At 39.7% G+C, this 14397-nt stretch overlaps 1 protein-coding gene across 1 annotated transcript in view; it reads right to left on the bottom strand.

The window, feature by feature from the left end:
* Nucleotides 1-2170: 2170 nt before the first annotated feature.
* Nucleotides 2171-14397, bottom strand: part of PARD6B (par-6 family cell polarity regulator beta) — a 30846-nt gene continuing 18619 nt past the window's right edge. Inside the window, exon 3 of the mRNA XM_039497763.1 lies at nt 2171-7218. Coding sequence (XP_039353697.1) covers nt 6392-7218 — 827 coding nt within the window. The 3' untranslated portion in view covers nt 2171-6391. The remainder of the gene's footprint in view (nt 7219-14397) is intronic.

The raw sequence follows: 14397 nt of genomic DNA, 5'->3' as shown, positions 1-14397 counted from the left end.
TCTTCTCTCCCACTTTAATCATCTCTCCTCCAACTTGCTCCCTTCCTTCCACACAAACTGAGTATAAGGTTCTTTTGAATCTTGCTGCTATATCACAAACATCCTATGCACTCAGAATCCAGGAGTGGACCTTTACACTCTAAAGTTTATTATGGTCCATTGCTTCTCTTTGATAAGGGGATATTGAACACACATTTTATTCAGCTTCCAACCTGTCATATAGAGACAAAGCATTGTTGACTAAGTCCAGATTGTGGAATTTACATGAAGGCCATGTTTCACAATATGAATACTTGCTATGGCAGGATACGACAATCAAGTTCTTGCAGGGCCTGAATCAACTGGCTTCAATGGAATCAAGATAAAGCCCCCTAGTGATTGTAAAAGGCAGCATTTTTGAGAGTTAAGTATTTCCAGATGGCCTTTTATATAGTTTCATAGATTCCAAGGCCAGAGGAGATCATTGTGATAATAGTCTGACTAGATGTATAACACAGGCCAGAGAAATTCCTCAAAATAATTCCTAGAGCAAATTTTAGAAAAACATCTCATCTTGATTTAAAAAATGGTCACTGATGGAGAATCCACCTCAACCCTTTGTAAGCTGATCCAATGGTTAATTACTCTATTGCAAATGTACAGCTTATTTTCAGTCTGAATTTATTTAGCTGCAACTTCCACCGTGTTATACCCTTCTCTGCAGATTGAAGAGCCCAATATCAAATATTTGTTCCCCACGTAGGTACTTATGAAGTGTAATCAAGTCACCCCTTAAACTTCTCTTTGGAAAACTAAATAGATTGAACTCTTTGACTACCACTATAAACATGTTTTCTAATCCTTTAATCATTCTTGTGAGTCTTCTCCAAACCCTTTCCAATATATTAACATCCTTCTTGAATTGTGGTCACCAGAACCCGACAGTATTCCAGCAGCGATCACACCAGCACCAAATACAGTAACTTCTCACTTAACATTGTAGTTAAAGTTGCATTTTTCAGGTACATAAGTGAAAAGATGTTAAACGAATCCAATTTTCCCCATAAGATTTAATGTAAATGCGGGGGGTTAGGTTCCAAGGAAATTTTTTGGGGGCAGACAAAAGACATTATATACTGTACAGTACTGTGCTGTGGTTGGGAGGTACCCCATACAGACACAGCCTGCTGCAGGCAAGGACTCTAGGAAGCACCTTGTGCAGCAGCAGCTCCCCCCCCCCCCCGAAGAACGGACGCTGACTTTGCCGGGGGATGCTCCAGGCCTGCCTCTTCCCATCCCTGTTCCACTCCAGGCCCACCTCTTCCTACCCCACTCCAGAGCACGCTGCATCCCCACTCCTCCCCCTTCCTCCCAGCACTTCCCCGCTCCTCTCTCCCTCCCAGAAAGTCCTAAGCACTGGTAGCAGGAGAAGAGCTGGGAGGGACGGGGAGGAGGCGGAGAAGAGGAGCTTGTGTAATGCTCACTTGTAAAGTTGCTGCTCTTCCACAGAATCCTACAAGCAGTGGACAGAGCAGGCAGCCAAACGACATAAGGGAGCATTGCACAACTTTAAACGAGCATGTTCCCTAATGGAGCAGCAACGTAACTTCGAAACAACGTTAAGCAGGAGGATGTTAAGTGAGAACTTACTGTACAGTGCTACTCCAGACAGCCCAGAGCCACAAATTACAACTGTGCAGCTGACAAAAAAAAGAAGGGGACCCATATCTATCTGTCTCAAAAAAAAAAATTTCTGATGGGCAACATGCTGATCCAGGTGCTCCATGCATGTTTGTTGTAATTAGTATAATTATAGTGGGCCTGGGCATGTCATGCATTTTCACGTCGAAGTCATGGCTGAGTGAGGACTGTAGCCTTCACTCCTATCTAGAAGGTGTATTAAGAGCATTTGTGTGTTTCCCTATAGGTACAGGATATAAATGCAGTCCAGGTGAGGAAAGGTGGACATCTTCTTGCACCTTGGTCAGTTTTCTCCATCCTAACAGGGTTATAAAATTAGCTGATACTCTGGTGGCAAAAAAAGCATGTACATAGTAAGCGTCCTTTGAGAACTGTGCCTGAAATGTATCCATGTTTTCACATTTTAGAACAATACAAATTCTCTTGATTCTCTGACTTGCCAAAGTAATTAAAAAAGCAATTATATTTCTATATCCATTTATTATTCGTCTGTAAAAATATAAGACTAATATACAGCTAAAGCTAGTTTGATTTTGTAAAATCGAAGTTCATTTAGTGAGATATCAATGTACATTATACATTAAAGTTGTAAGAAAAATACTGATATTTGACATTTTAAACAAATTTTCATTTGCATAAAAATCAAGTTGCAAGTAAAATTTAATTAGAAAATACAGAATATTCACAAAAGTACATGTTGCAGACAGCTCATGAGGACACTGTCCTAAATGTATTGAAACCGTGGAAGAACATATGATTCACAGTTAAGCTTGACTTTTACTGATACCATAACAGAGATCCAAAGTGAATGTATCTTAATTTCAGCAACATTTGCTCTCTTTTCTAATAAGGTGCACTTAAAAGGCTAATCTGTTTTCAGACTGCCAGCAGAGAGGAGGGACAGATTGCTTTTATTGTGCATGTACACATCCGTCTAACACTATTCAAAGGAATTTTGGTATTCCAATGCATTTTGAAATAATTTGGATATAAATTAGTTTATAAAATCTGGATTAAAATATAATATATGCATTAGGAAACTGAATACATAAAAGAATGTGCATTGACAGCAGCTTGATATTTTCAGTCATGCATAATTTTAGATTTTACAGTTAAAATCAGTACAAAATAGTCAAGCCTTGAATTTTTTTTCTCCCTCCAGGGAAAAATTTTGAAAGATGTTAACTCTTAAAAAAAACAACCTAACTTTAAGAGGTAGTATATAAAAGGCAAATATATGTATCATCTTTAAAAATATACTGAACCTAGTACCATTTTATATATAAAGTTAACTAACCATTTATTTCAACAGTTGATTATCCTGGAATAGTGATTTTTAAAATATTTAGTAATAATTTGTCGAGTGGTATGATGCAGACAGAAGATATTTAGAAAGTCTCTCTTATGGTAATTGCAGTGTTATGCAATTACATATTGTGCAGTCTGTCATTTTAATTACAAAAACTTTTGTTAATCCTTCATGGTGGAAATTCATGAGCACTTACACACTATATGCCCTTTTAAAAATTTCCTTAAGTTCTTAACACCAGTATATATACCCAAAATGCATATGCTATGAGTAAAAAACATTCAAAATTAGGTAATGGACAGAAGTTTAGCAGCATACTACCTTGAAGTGTTTGTGTTTAAGCAATAAATTAATATCTTGTAACTTGTTTTCAGGTGCCAGGCTCATGTGTAAGTTAATAGCTTATCTTACATCCAAGCCACAACACTACTAATGTACCATATTAGATCCACAAAACAGTTCCACTGAAAGTGTTATACCTCTACATGAAAAAAAAAAGGTGGGGTACTAGTTTATCTTCATCTGTATCTGTGGATCTCATTCTCTTCTCTTAATCCAAGTGCATTTTACCACTTTGATTACTTGCAATACATTCAAGTAAATAAAAAGGCATGTGAACGCACACTATCATGATACAGGAAAGAAGTCCCATTGCTGAAGGAATAAAAACCAAACCCAGTTTTAAAGTAAGACACATGCCCTAAATAAACAGCAGCAGCATGGGTAAAAAATAAGTTTAAAAAAAATCAATTTTTAAATTTACATTTACTCCTGGGGGAATTCTGCACTTTTGTCCCCAGCAGATTCTAACAGGGAGGCAAAGGGAAGCTGCAATTACACCTTTCACTCACCAGGTGGCACCAGGAGAGGGCAGCAGGCTCACAGGCTAGAGCAGCCAGCAATGGAGAGGGAAACTGCCTTCCTCACAGGCTCCTGCTGGCAGGGCCACATGAAGAGGCATGGGATATGGGGAGAAGGGAGCGGGAGTGGATGGTCAGAGCAGGGTACAGGAGCTAGTGGGGTGACCGCACTGTGCCAGGGGCCGAATGGAAGTGGGGATGCAGGGCCCCACGGAGATGGGGGCGGGGGGGATGGTGGCTGAGCAGGGGTGCAGGGACACATGGAAACGGGAGCAATGCCTGGCTGAACAGGGTGTGGGGGTGCAGGGCCGGATGGGGGAGTGGCTATGCAGGGACACATGGAGACAGGTGAGCTATGCCTGGCTGAGGGAGGGTGCCGGGAAACACAGGGATGTGCAGAGATGCCTAACTGAATGGGGAATCGGGGTGCAGGGACACACAGGGCAGATGTGCCTGATTAAATGGGAGAGGCAAGGGGTCAGCCAGCATCTGCATGGGGAAGACTCCCCAACTCCCTAACAATCACCCCCCTCCCCACAAAAAATAAAAATAAAAATCTGTTCCATGCTTCTCCCACCCACACCTAACAACCCTCCAGGTTCATTCCCAGGCTCCTTCCCAGCAATTACTTCCCCCTTCAGCTCTTCCATTACCCCTGACACCCCTCAGAAGCAGTGCAAAGGCCTGGGGGCATTGAAATACGTTTCTGTATCGTAATTTAAATAAATTGTTACTCAAAGTTCTGTATTAATACTCATGGTAAGGAATCTATTTGTCAAAAAAAATTTCCTGAGCCTTCTTTGTTGTCTATATTGTTATACATACTTGCTGACAAGTATTTTGAAATAAATTACCAAAATAATTGAAACTGCCATGATAGTGTGTTATTTTGATTAGTAAAATATGCAAAATTTTAAAATATCGTGCGCAGAATTTTTTTATTTTTTTTTTTTTGGTGCAGAATTTCCCCAGGAGTACCTGTTGTTAATTCTTTCTTTTCTTCTCATTTAAAGTCAAACTGTTACGTGGATGTTTTGTTCTTGTTTCTTTAGAAATCATAGAAATTTGGGCTGGAAAGAACCTCAAGAGGAGGTCAGTTTCCTGACTGTAGAATTTCACATCTTACATAGAAATTTGTTCTGCTAAGAAGCTACATCCTTACTGAAATAAATACAAAACTGATAAGCAAATTGCAAATGTAGCTAACACCACTTTCCATTAGAGTGAAGTTTCACAAGTCAAGAAGGCTGAAGTACTTTAACCAGGCTGTATTCCATCAGGGCTTGCAGTCTGAAGGAACTTAACACCTGAAAATTCCACCTTCACAAGGCTATTTTTCAAGATTTTAGCTTGTATGTATAAAAAGTTAACTGTGTTAATGTATTAAAAGTTAATAGATTTTCATTATTAGCAGCTAACTAATTTTGTTTTGAAGACAATTTTATGTCTTAAATTTATTTCTTAAATACAAATACAATTTTAGCCCTTGATGCTGCAAACAAACCACATGAGTAGTTCTACTGAAGTCAATGAAATATTCAGCTATTCATGAGAGTCAATTTACATTCCTGCTTAAGTGTTTGCAGCATCAGGATTTTAGTTTTCAATATTTTTGTTTTTTTCCTATAGCAGTTTTGTAATATTCAAAATAAGATACGCTACCAGGGGTGGCATGTTAAAAAACAGCATTTATAATTTAGTTCATTATAAATTTTGAAGTTGTAATAGCACAAGTTTTCAAGTTAGTTTTACAAAGCCTAAATCTTTTAAAACAAAATCAAGTGATAAGTTGCTCTAACCTGTGCTGGATAATAATTTTTTTAATATTAAGACAGAACTGTTCATTGATCATCAATTTCAAATAACTCTCCTCTCATTTGTAAGAATCTTGATCTCTTTTAACATGACCATTTTTGGAGCATGAAATGGTAATCAGGTAAAATGTTATTTTCATCCTATTAATTTTGTATTTGATTTCTTTAGACATTTACATAATGTCATTTACTACAGGTAGTGACTAAGCCCAGCATATAAGACAACCTTATACAATACTGTAAACTAAGAGAAGAGAACTGGTCCTCAAGGTACAAGAGGAGTACTAGTAAGACTTTCACATTAGAATTTTAAGATAATTGTGTCATTAAGGGGTAAACTCACATGACCATAAATTCGGATTAGACATGAAGCTTCACTATCTGATCCACCTCACATGGTAATGGAAATTTACTCTTTAAAACCAGTAGTATAAGTAAACATGCGGTCAATACCTCTCAACCATCCTTCATTTTACCGCTGTCCCATCACAGCCAGGGTCATCTACCTTGTATCCTTAAAAAATATTTACATGGAATTACAGAATTATAAAACTGACATTAATCAGCCCACATAATTTTAAGATTCCTGCATTTACTGTTTTTCCTTACGTTTGTTTGCAGGTCTTAAGGACTGGTAGGTTGAGAGGTATAAATTGCATTATACATCAAGCAAAATTAAAAGTTGTATGGCATCTTCAGTTAATGTAAAATACACCATTGAGGCAGTTTCATAATGTTATAATTGTCCCATCTTCTAAGGACTTTTTGTCTGGATCATGTATTTCATACTCCATGTTAACGCTGCCTGCTGAATGACATAAGTTTACTTCACTAAAAGGAATGAAACCATTTTGTGTTGAGTCATGAAGGAGTTCAATTTGCGTTAATGATTCCAGACTCTCATTGGTAGGGACAGCTTTTGGAATCTGCTGTGGCTCACCATTATCTTCAATAATGATGTCATCTTCATCACTGTCATCTTCTTCTGGATGGAAGTTCTGCACAGTGTGTGGTGTGTAACCTGGAAGACTAGTATCAGTAGACTGACCTGAGCTCCCAGAAGTTCTACTGTTCCTAACAACATTATTTCGTTGATTTGCTGGTCTTACTGTAATGATCAGGTTACGGCTATTTGCAATCATCATGTCTGTAACTTGATCAAGACTCTTCCCTGAGACTTCTATTCCATTTACCTCCAGTACTTCATCATTAACAGCCAGTAAGCCTGTGCTTTGAGCCAGGCCTCCAGGAACAAGCCTGGATATGAAAATCCCTGGTACTTTCTCCAATCCATGTGGTGTTACTCTGACACTAGAGCCATCCCGTATATAGAATCCAAGTGGTTTATCAGTTCCATATTTGTAAAGTCGCACCCTGCGATGGGTTTCTGGGAGAATATCCACATCAATAATAGACGACACCGGTCTGAAGTCTCGCGGCATGCTAATGACAATATGTGGTTTCTTTTTGTGGTTATCCGGACGCAACACATTTGATAAGACATTTTTCTTCCTTGTCATAGTATCCGTACCAAAGGCACTGTAGTCTGCATCTTCTGTAAAAAGACAGATACCATAAGTTGGTAATTAGTATAGTGTGGACTACTCTGTTCTGCATAGCATGGCTATCAGTAAAGAAAGTTTTAGGCTGATAAGGTGCAAAATGTCTAGTAAAAAGTTGTCAGCATGCTGTACCAGCAACAATTTTCTCTGTCAACGAGGTAATTATTCTAACATTAAATCAAGATAGTTTATTTTGTTAAAGTCACTTCACTTTACAATCACCAAAGAAAAGCTATTGTAAGTATTTCAAAAAAAATTAAGCAAAATTAATAGTGTATTGGAGGAGGCAAGAATGAGAATCCAGCTGCTTTAAAACAAGATGTTTATCAAAAATAGTAGTGTTATCTCTCTCTCTTCCCCTCCCCCCCCCCACACGTACTTAAAATTCTTTTACAGAAAGCAATTCCATTTATTAAAATTTCTCCCTGCCTCTATGTTTCAGTTCACTGGAACAGAAAGAATGAAAAAGGTTCACTGGCTGCTTTCCCTATTATTGTCAAGTATCTGGATGCTAGCCAAGTGACCTGGATTCAATCTCCAGAAAGTTTAGTTCATTCCACACAATCCCATCCCTGCTCCTACACTGTGTAGGTAAAATCGATGGTAATAAACTAAAAACAACAGACCCTGCACAGCAGGAAATACTTAAGGCAAGTGATGTAACCAATAGCCAATATTACAGCTTCCATAATTTGGTTTCAGAGGGGTAGCCATGTTAGTCTGTATCAGTAGAAACCAACGACTTAGTCTCTAAGGTGCCACAAGGACTCCTAGTTGTTTTTCCATAATTTGGAGTGACAAGTGTCTGAATAGTTTATATTTGCTCAAGGGTTTTTTCTTGGTTTTTTTTTTTGGGGGGGGGGGGGAGGGGGAGAGAAGCCTACAAAACATAAGATGCACTAACTGGTTTTTACGGCAAAGAAAATTAGCTAACACTAAAATTACTTGTTAGTTCAGAAATACAAATGCAGTGTTCTTATAGCCGTGTCGGTCCCAGGATATTAGACATACAAGGTGAACGAAGTAAAACATATTACCTCACACATCTTTTCCCCTCTAACTTTAAACTTCACTAAATATGCATTTCATAGAAAACTTCTGTGGTTAAATCTTCGCATAGCATAATTCTCAAATGTTTTGATTATTCACAACAATCATATTTCACTAGGCTTACTTGGATTAACATTAGCACTTCTTCAATGTTATGCTATCATTTTGCCTCATTTTAAATACAAACATTTTATTCCCTTATAGAAAAACTGACACCACTACATTGCTTTTCTACTTAGCACATGACCTTCTGGGACTAACTAGCCCTTTGATCCAGGGAGCTGGAATTTCTTTGTGCACGTTGTTGGTGCCCTATCAATTATGCCATATAGTGAGAAGGGTTTCAAAGGCCAAATACTAATCCAAATGGTACGTGAAAATAGTATTTCCATAATTTTGGAAAAGTGTAAAATTTGAGTAGACTTTATGAAGTTTCTGCATGGGACTTTGAAAGTAAAGAAAGTAAAGAAAAAAATATGTAGTGCAATGCAATGCTCCATATATGGGATTCATAAGATACACATACCAGAAAAACATGTCAGAGTAAACTAGCAAACATCTTCCTCACCCCTTAAAAAGTGAACTGTACTGATTGTGTTTACTTAGAACATTAATAGCTCCACAGGAACCACAGTAGGGCAAGATACTGCAATGTGCTTTGGAAAGCTAAAGACCGAGTTCAGTAACCAAGAACAAAGATGGCAATTCTAAATACTTAACCTAACAACTAATTTCTTTCAAATTTAAATACTAAGAATGTAAACATTAAAGTGGTTGTTTGAAAGCAGGAAATACAAAATGTAATAATGATGGTCTGAAAAAGGGGTTCTGGAATGTAATAGAAGTGCCCCAAAGAAATATCAGATGGACCTTCAGCGTTCCAAGCAAAGTGCTTTACAATTTCACAAGATTTGCATATTCAAGCATCATCAACAAAATACCTTTAAATTAAGTGAGACACAAGACCTGAAGTAGCCTCTTGGTGACCCATAAATACTATGCATCCCATTTAAAGACCTCTATTGCAGACCTATCAGAGACACAGTAAATCTGAAGCCTATAGTTTTGTCAAATAATGCAATGAAATTTATCAGTGCATGTTTTAGAGAAGGGAAAATAAATATATAAATCTTACCAGTTGATTATCTGACATGGCTTCAAATAGCAGAGGCAAGTTAATATAAATAATAAATATTTAACGATAACTGTTCTATGCAATATAGGGTTGAGAATTTAAGTGAACAAGAGACGAAGGAAATTTAAAGTTAGCTGCTATGATAACTAATACACCCCCTTATGTTTATGCACTATTTTATACTACACAAAGAAAACTAAGTTACATTAAGGCTGCTCAAGAGCATTTTCAATCAATTGAGACACCCACTCACCCCTCCAATGCCATCTCTTCAACCCCCCATAAGTACTGAGGGGCTATGGTAGGACCACCATGGATAGTCCTGCATACGCCACTGCTTCAGTGCAAAGAAAATATTTTCATAGTGCTGCTGCTTGGGGTATGCCAAGAATTTAAATTAGCAATGCCCTGGGGAGTCTCCTCCCATGCTTTGGCCTCTTCTCTCCTTCCCCTCCCCAACAACTGCCTCCCCAACTTCCCAAGATCAGGAGTGCTAAGAGTTAAAGCAACACAGTTAACAAATCAAGAAGAAACACTGGGAAGTGTAAAAAAATGAGAAGGAAGTAAACAGGGGTGGGCAAACTACTGTTCGCAGGCTGGATCCAGCCCATCAGGGCTTTGGATCTGACCCGCAGGATTGCCCACCCCAGTGGCACCGCAGGCCCCGTGCCACTGCTGGAAGTGGCCAGGACCACATCCCTGCAGCCCCTGGGGGTGAGATGGAGCAGAGGGCTCTGTGCACTGTCCCCCACAGTTCCCATTGGCCGGGAACAGGGAACTGCGGCCAATGGGCGCTTCAGGAGAGGTACCCGCAAGGGAGGGCAGCATGCACAGCCCTTTGCCCCTCCTCCCCCAGGGACCGCAGGCATGTTATGCTGGCCGAGAGCCTGTCTTAGCCCCACTGCACGCTGCTGCCACCTCGAAGCCACTCCAGGTAAGCAGCGCCGGGCCGGAGCCCGCACCCCGAACCCCTCCTGCACCCCAACCCCCTGCCACACCTCTCCTGCATCCCTGCCCTGAGCCCAACCCTCTGCTGCAACATGCATCCCTCCTGCACCCCAACCCCTTGCCCTGAGCCCCCTGCTGCACCCCTCCTGCACTCTAACCCCCTGCCCTGAGCCCCCTCCCACACTCCGCACCCCCTCTTGCACCCCAATCCCCTGCCCTGAGCACCCTCGTATGCCCAGTACCGCTCCTGCGCCCCAACCCCCTTCCCTGAGCCCCTTCCTGCACACCGCAGCCCCTCCCACGCCCCAGCCTACATTCATGGCCCTGCATGCAATTTCTCCAGCCAGATGTGGCCCTCGGGCCAAAAAGTTTGCCCACCTCTGAACTAGAAGAACTTGACAATTCCACTGGCTACATTTCAGGGAGTTTAGTTAGGTTATAACAGGATTCATTTTGTTTTATTTAAAAAATTTAAAAGCAGCCTGTTAGAGACGTTTGGAGCTATTGTGGTTCTTTACCTAGAGAACTAAAAAAACCCCAAGAATTGGGGCCAAATTTTTTAAAAACTCAGGTCCAAATAGTAATAAGGGCTCATTTTTAAGTGTTCCCTGTGCTAAATCTTTGTTGTAACCTTTGACAAAAAAGGTTACAGAAAATCTATTTGCTTCCTGAAGAGTTTCAATGAAATCTGATGACTAAATTCAACTGCTCAAATGTGAAAGATGTATTTTAGTTCACTGTAAATACAAACCTCAAAGCAACACTAACTATGGAGTCACTTCCAATACTTCTAATTACTGTGTTAAATCTGCACAGTGCTTAATTTGTAATGAAAGAGGTGCTGGGGATCAACCAATTTTTTTTAATATTCATAACTGATGCAACAAGCCCAGAGGTGCCGGGGCTGTGAACTGCCAAGGGGCTCAGCCCTGGCACAAATTAAGCATTGTATGTGCACCTTAAATAATAAATATGCAACATTCAGACTGCTGTGGATACTGTGTTTTTTCTGCTTAGAGTAAGAGAAAATGTATGCAAAAAATTGATCCAAAGTTAGGAAAATTAAGTGTGAGATATATTTGAATATGTAATCTAGGGACAGTACATTCAAAGTCCACAACTGCACTTTTAAGTTCAAGGTTCAGGGTGCAAGGTGCAAAGCGTGTAACTTTAAACTGAATGTGTGAGCCAATTATTACACATTCAACAGGGACAGAGAGGGGATGGGAAGGGCCATAGAGATCAAAGTTAAGATGGGCTTGTCAGTCTCAGTCCAATATGTCCACCCACCATATATCAGACATCCCATGAGAACTCAATTTGGTACTGCGCAGTCCTACGAATCAAAAATTTTAAGTTTCATCAAATAAACTGTTATAAACTCATTTGCAGCATTGTTGTAGTGGTGTTGGTTCCAGGATATTAGAGAGACAAGGTGGGTGAGGCAATATGTTTTATTGGACCAACTTCTACTAGGGAAAGACAACCTTGTGAGCTACACAGAGATCTTCAGCTCTTACAAAGTCAAACAGCTGTAGCATAAAATCAACAATCTTCATCCAGAAGAGGAGCATGTATTAGTGAAAAATCAGTAAATAATGGATAAGATGCTGAGTTTATTTTCAGCCTAAAAAGGGGGGATGTGGAGGAGAATCAGGGTTTGGATTTTTAGGATTTGGGCTCACAGTACCATGAATTTACACACCTGAACAATTGACTAAAAGTGGCCATTTGCATGCAATCACAGCAATTGTGGTCCTAAGATTTTGAAAATTCTGGCTTTAAGTAATCATTCTGAATGTTACAAACACAAAAAACCAATAATCAATTTTAATTATCCTTTTGGACACTGGTCACTCAGGGAGCATGAGCCTTGATCATCATCTAAAAAATTGGCAAGCTGAGTCATCCAGCTATTACAAACTTAGGTGCTCCCAATCCTTATGGAGAGTCTACAGGTTAGGTTGCCAGTTTTCTTGAATAGAAAGGTCCCCATTAAATTAAGAGTCCAGCACACATCACACACAAAACCGACAGGTCCTTCGGAAGGAGACTGAGCATGTTCTAAATAGCACTGTATCTTGGTGAAAGTTAAACAGGGAGAAAGGACAGAGCAACAAGCTTGGCCTTTTTCCCAAGCCTGGTAACATCCACTAGAATGACTACTTTCCAGGACAGTAAAGGCAAGAACTTCCATAGGCCTTGAAGATGGGAAATGTGTGCTGCCATGTAAATTTATTTTTAGTAAGAAACCCAGAATAGCATATACACCGCTACCTCGATATAACGCCACTCGATATAACACAAATTTGGATATAACGCGGTAAAGCAGTGCTCCGGGTGGGGGAGAGACTGCGCACTCCAGTGAATCAAAGCAAGGTCAATATAATACGGTTTCACCTATAACTCGGTAAGATTTTTTTGGCTCCCAAGGACAGTGTTATATCAAGGTAGAGGTGTATCCTAGATATCTATTATTACATGATTGGTGCCAAAGACTTAAGATTTAAGTCACCAAGAGGAAAGCCTTTAAATAATTTTAATCAACTTTTCCATTTCTACTTCAGTTATTTTCTAAAAAAGTGCACTCTGATATAACCATTAAAATGTTGGCTTCCTCTTAACTAGAAAATGATATACCAAATTTAATGTGAGTACTATAACTACGTACATTTATTTAAGCAATTTAACTTCTTTTCAGTTTCTCAATTGTACATTTTAGTAGGTTAGAAAATGGTTAATACATTATTTACTAGATAATTAACTTTTGCTCATGATTGTCAAGGTGCATTAGGATAGTAACTGGAATTAAAACAATATAGGTTTTTTGTTTAACAAAACAACCTTAAGTGTTTTGGATTCCTAAACTCCTCTTATCAAAAGATGTTTCACATTTAAAACCAAATGATTTATTAAAACTGTAGTCAATGAATTAAACTGATTTCAGGTCTGCCTGGGAAAACTTTCAAATTACTCCTGGGGCAATTCTGCACCAAAAAAATAAAAAATTCTGCACACAATATTTTAAAATTCTGCAAAATTCTGCCTATTTTATTTGTTAAAACTATGCAACATAATCATGCTGGTTTCAATTATTTTGGTAATTTATTTAAACTATAATACAATGGATGAAAAATGGGAGTGGGGAGCATTGAAGGAGATCTCCCAAACACCCCCTGTTTAATAGTAATGTAGCTAGTATTGACCCTTTACTTCTGGTTTAATCAACAAATATATGCAGCCATATGCTCAGGCCTAGGCTACACTTGCAAATTTGCAGCGCTGCAGCAGAGTGTGAAAACACACCCTCTCCAGCGCTGCAAAGCGCCAGTGTGGTCAAAGCCCCAGCGCTGGGAGCGCGGCTCCCAGCACTGTACGTTATTCCCCACAGGGAGGTGGAGTACGGACAGTGCTGGGAGACGTACGGACAGCGCTGGGAGACCTCTGGCGCTTTGACTACAATTAGTGTTTCAAAGCGCTGCCGCGGCAGCGCTTTGAAGTGCAAGTGTAGCCAAAGCCTTAGTGTTACATCTTAGGCAACTGAAAAGCAAGTGAGGGCTGGGGACTCAAACTCACAATTTGTATTGGCTACTAACCATCTCCAGAAAGGTCAGTAGCAAACAGTTCTTGGAGCAAATTTTGATAGGAAATTTTTTCAGTCCAAAAGTTTATACCAGTTCTAATCACTAAAGCACCATAAGCATTTATAAGGCCACACTGTCCTTCACACCACTCTGGTAATGTAAGAAGCCTTAAAATTTTTACACCTGTTTTATACTCCTGTGGGAATTCACTAAAAACAATGGGAACAATTTACAAGCAGGCAGGCTGCTACATTCTGCTCTGCCTGAGGGGACAAACCTATCTCCCCAGAAACACCCCAAAGCCCCGCCCCTCCATGCCAAGGATGCCACAATAGCGGGAGAAAAGGACAGTGTTTTTCTCTCAAACACATGACTGCCCAGCCCTCTCGTCCATTCAGTGATTTATGTCTCCACCGGCTGCCCCAGGCGCCTGACCCGACCTGCCTGCACTGCAG

This window comes from Mauremys reevesii, linkage group 13, assembly GCF_016161935.1.
Source record: "Mauremys reevesii isolate NIE-2019 linkage group 13, ASM1616193v1, whole genome shotgun sequence".
Lineage (NCBI taxonomy): Eukaryota > Metazoa > Chordata > Testudines > Geoemydidae > Mauremys > Mauremys reevesii.
This window is presented reverse-complemented; position numbering and strand designations above follow the sequence as displayed.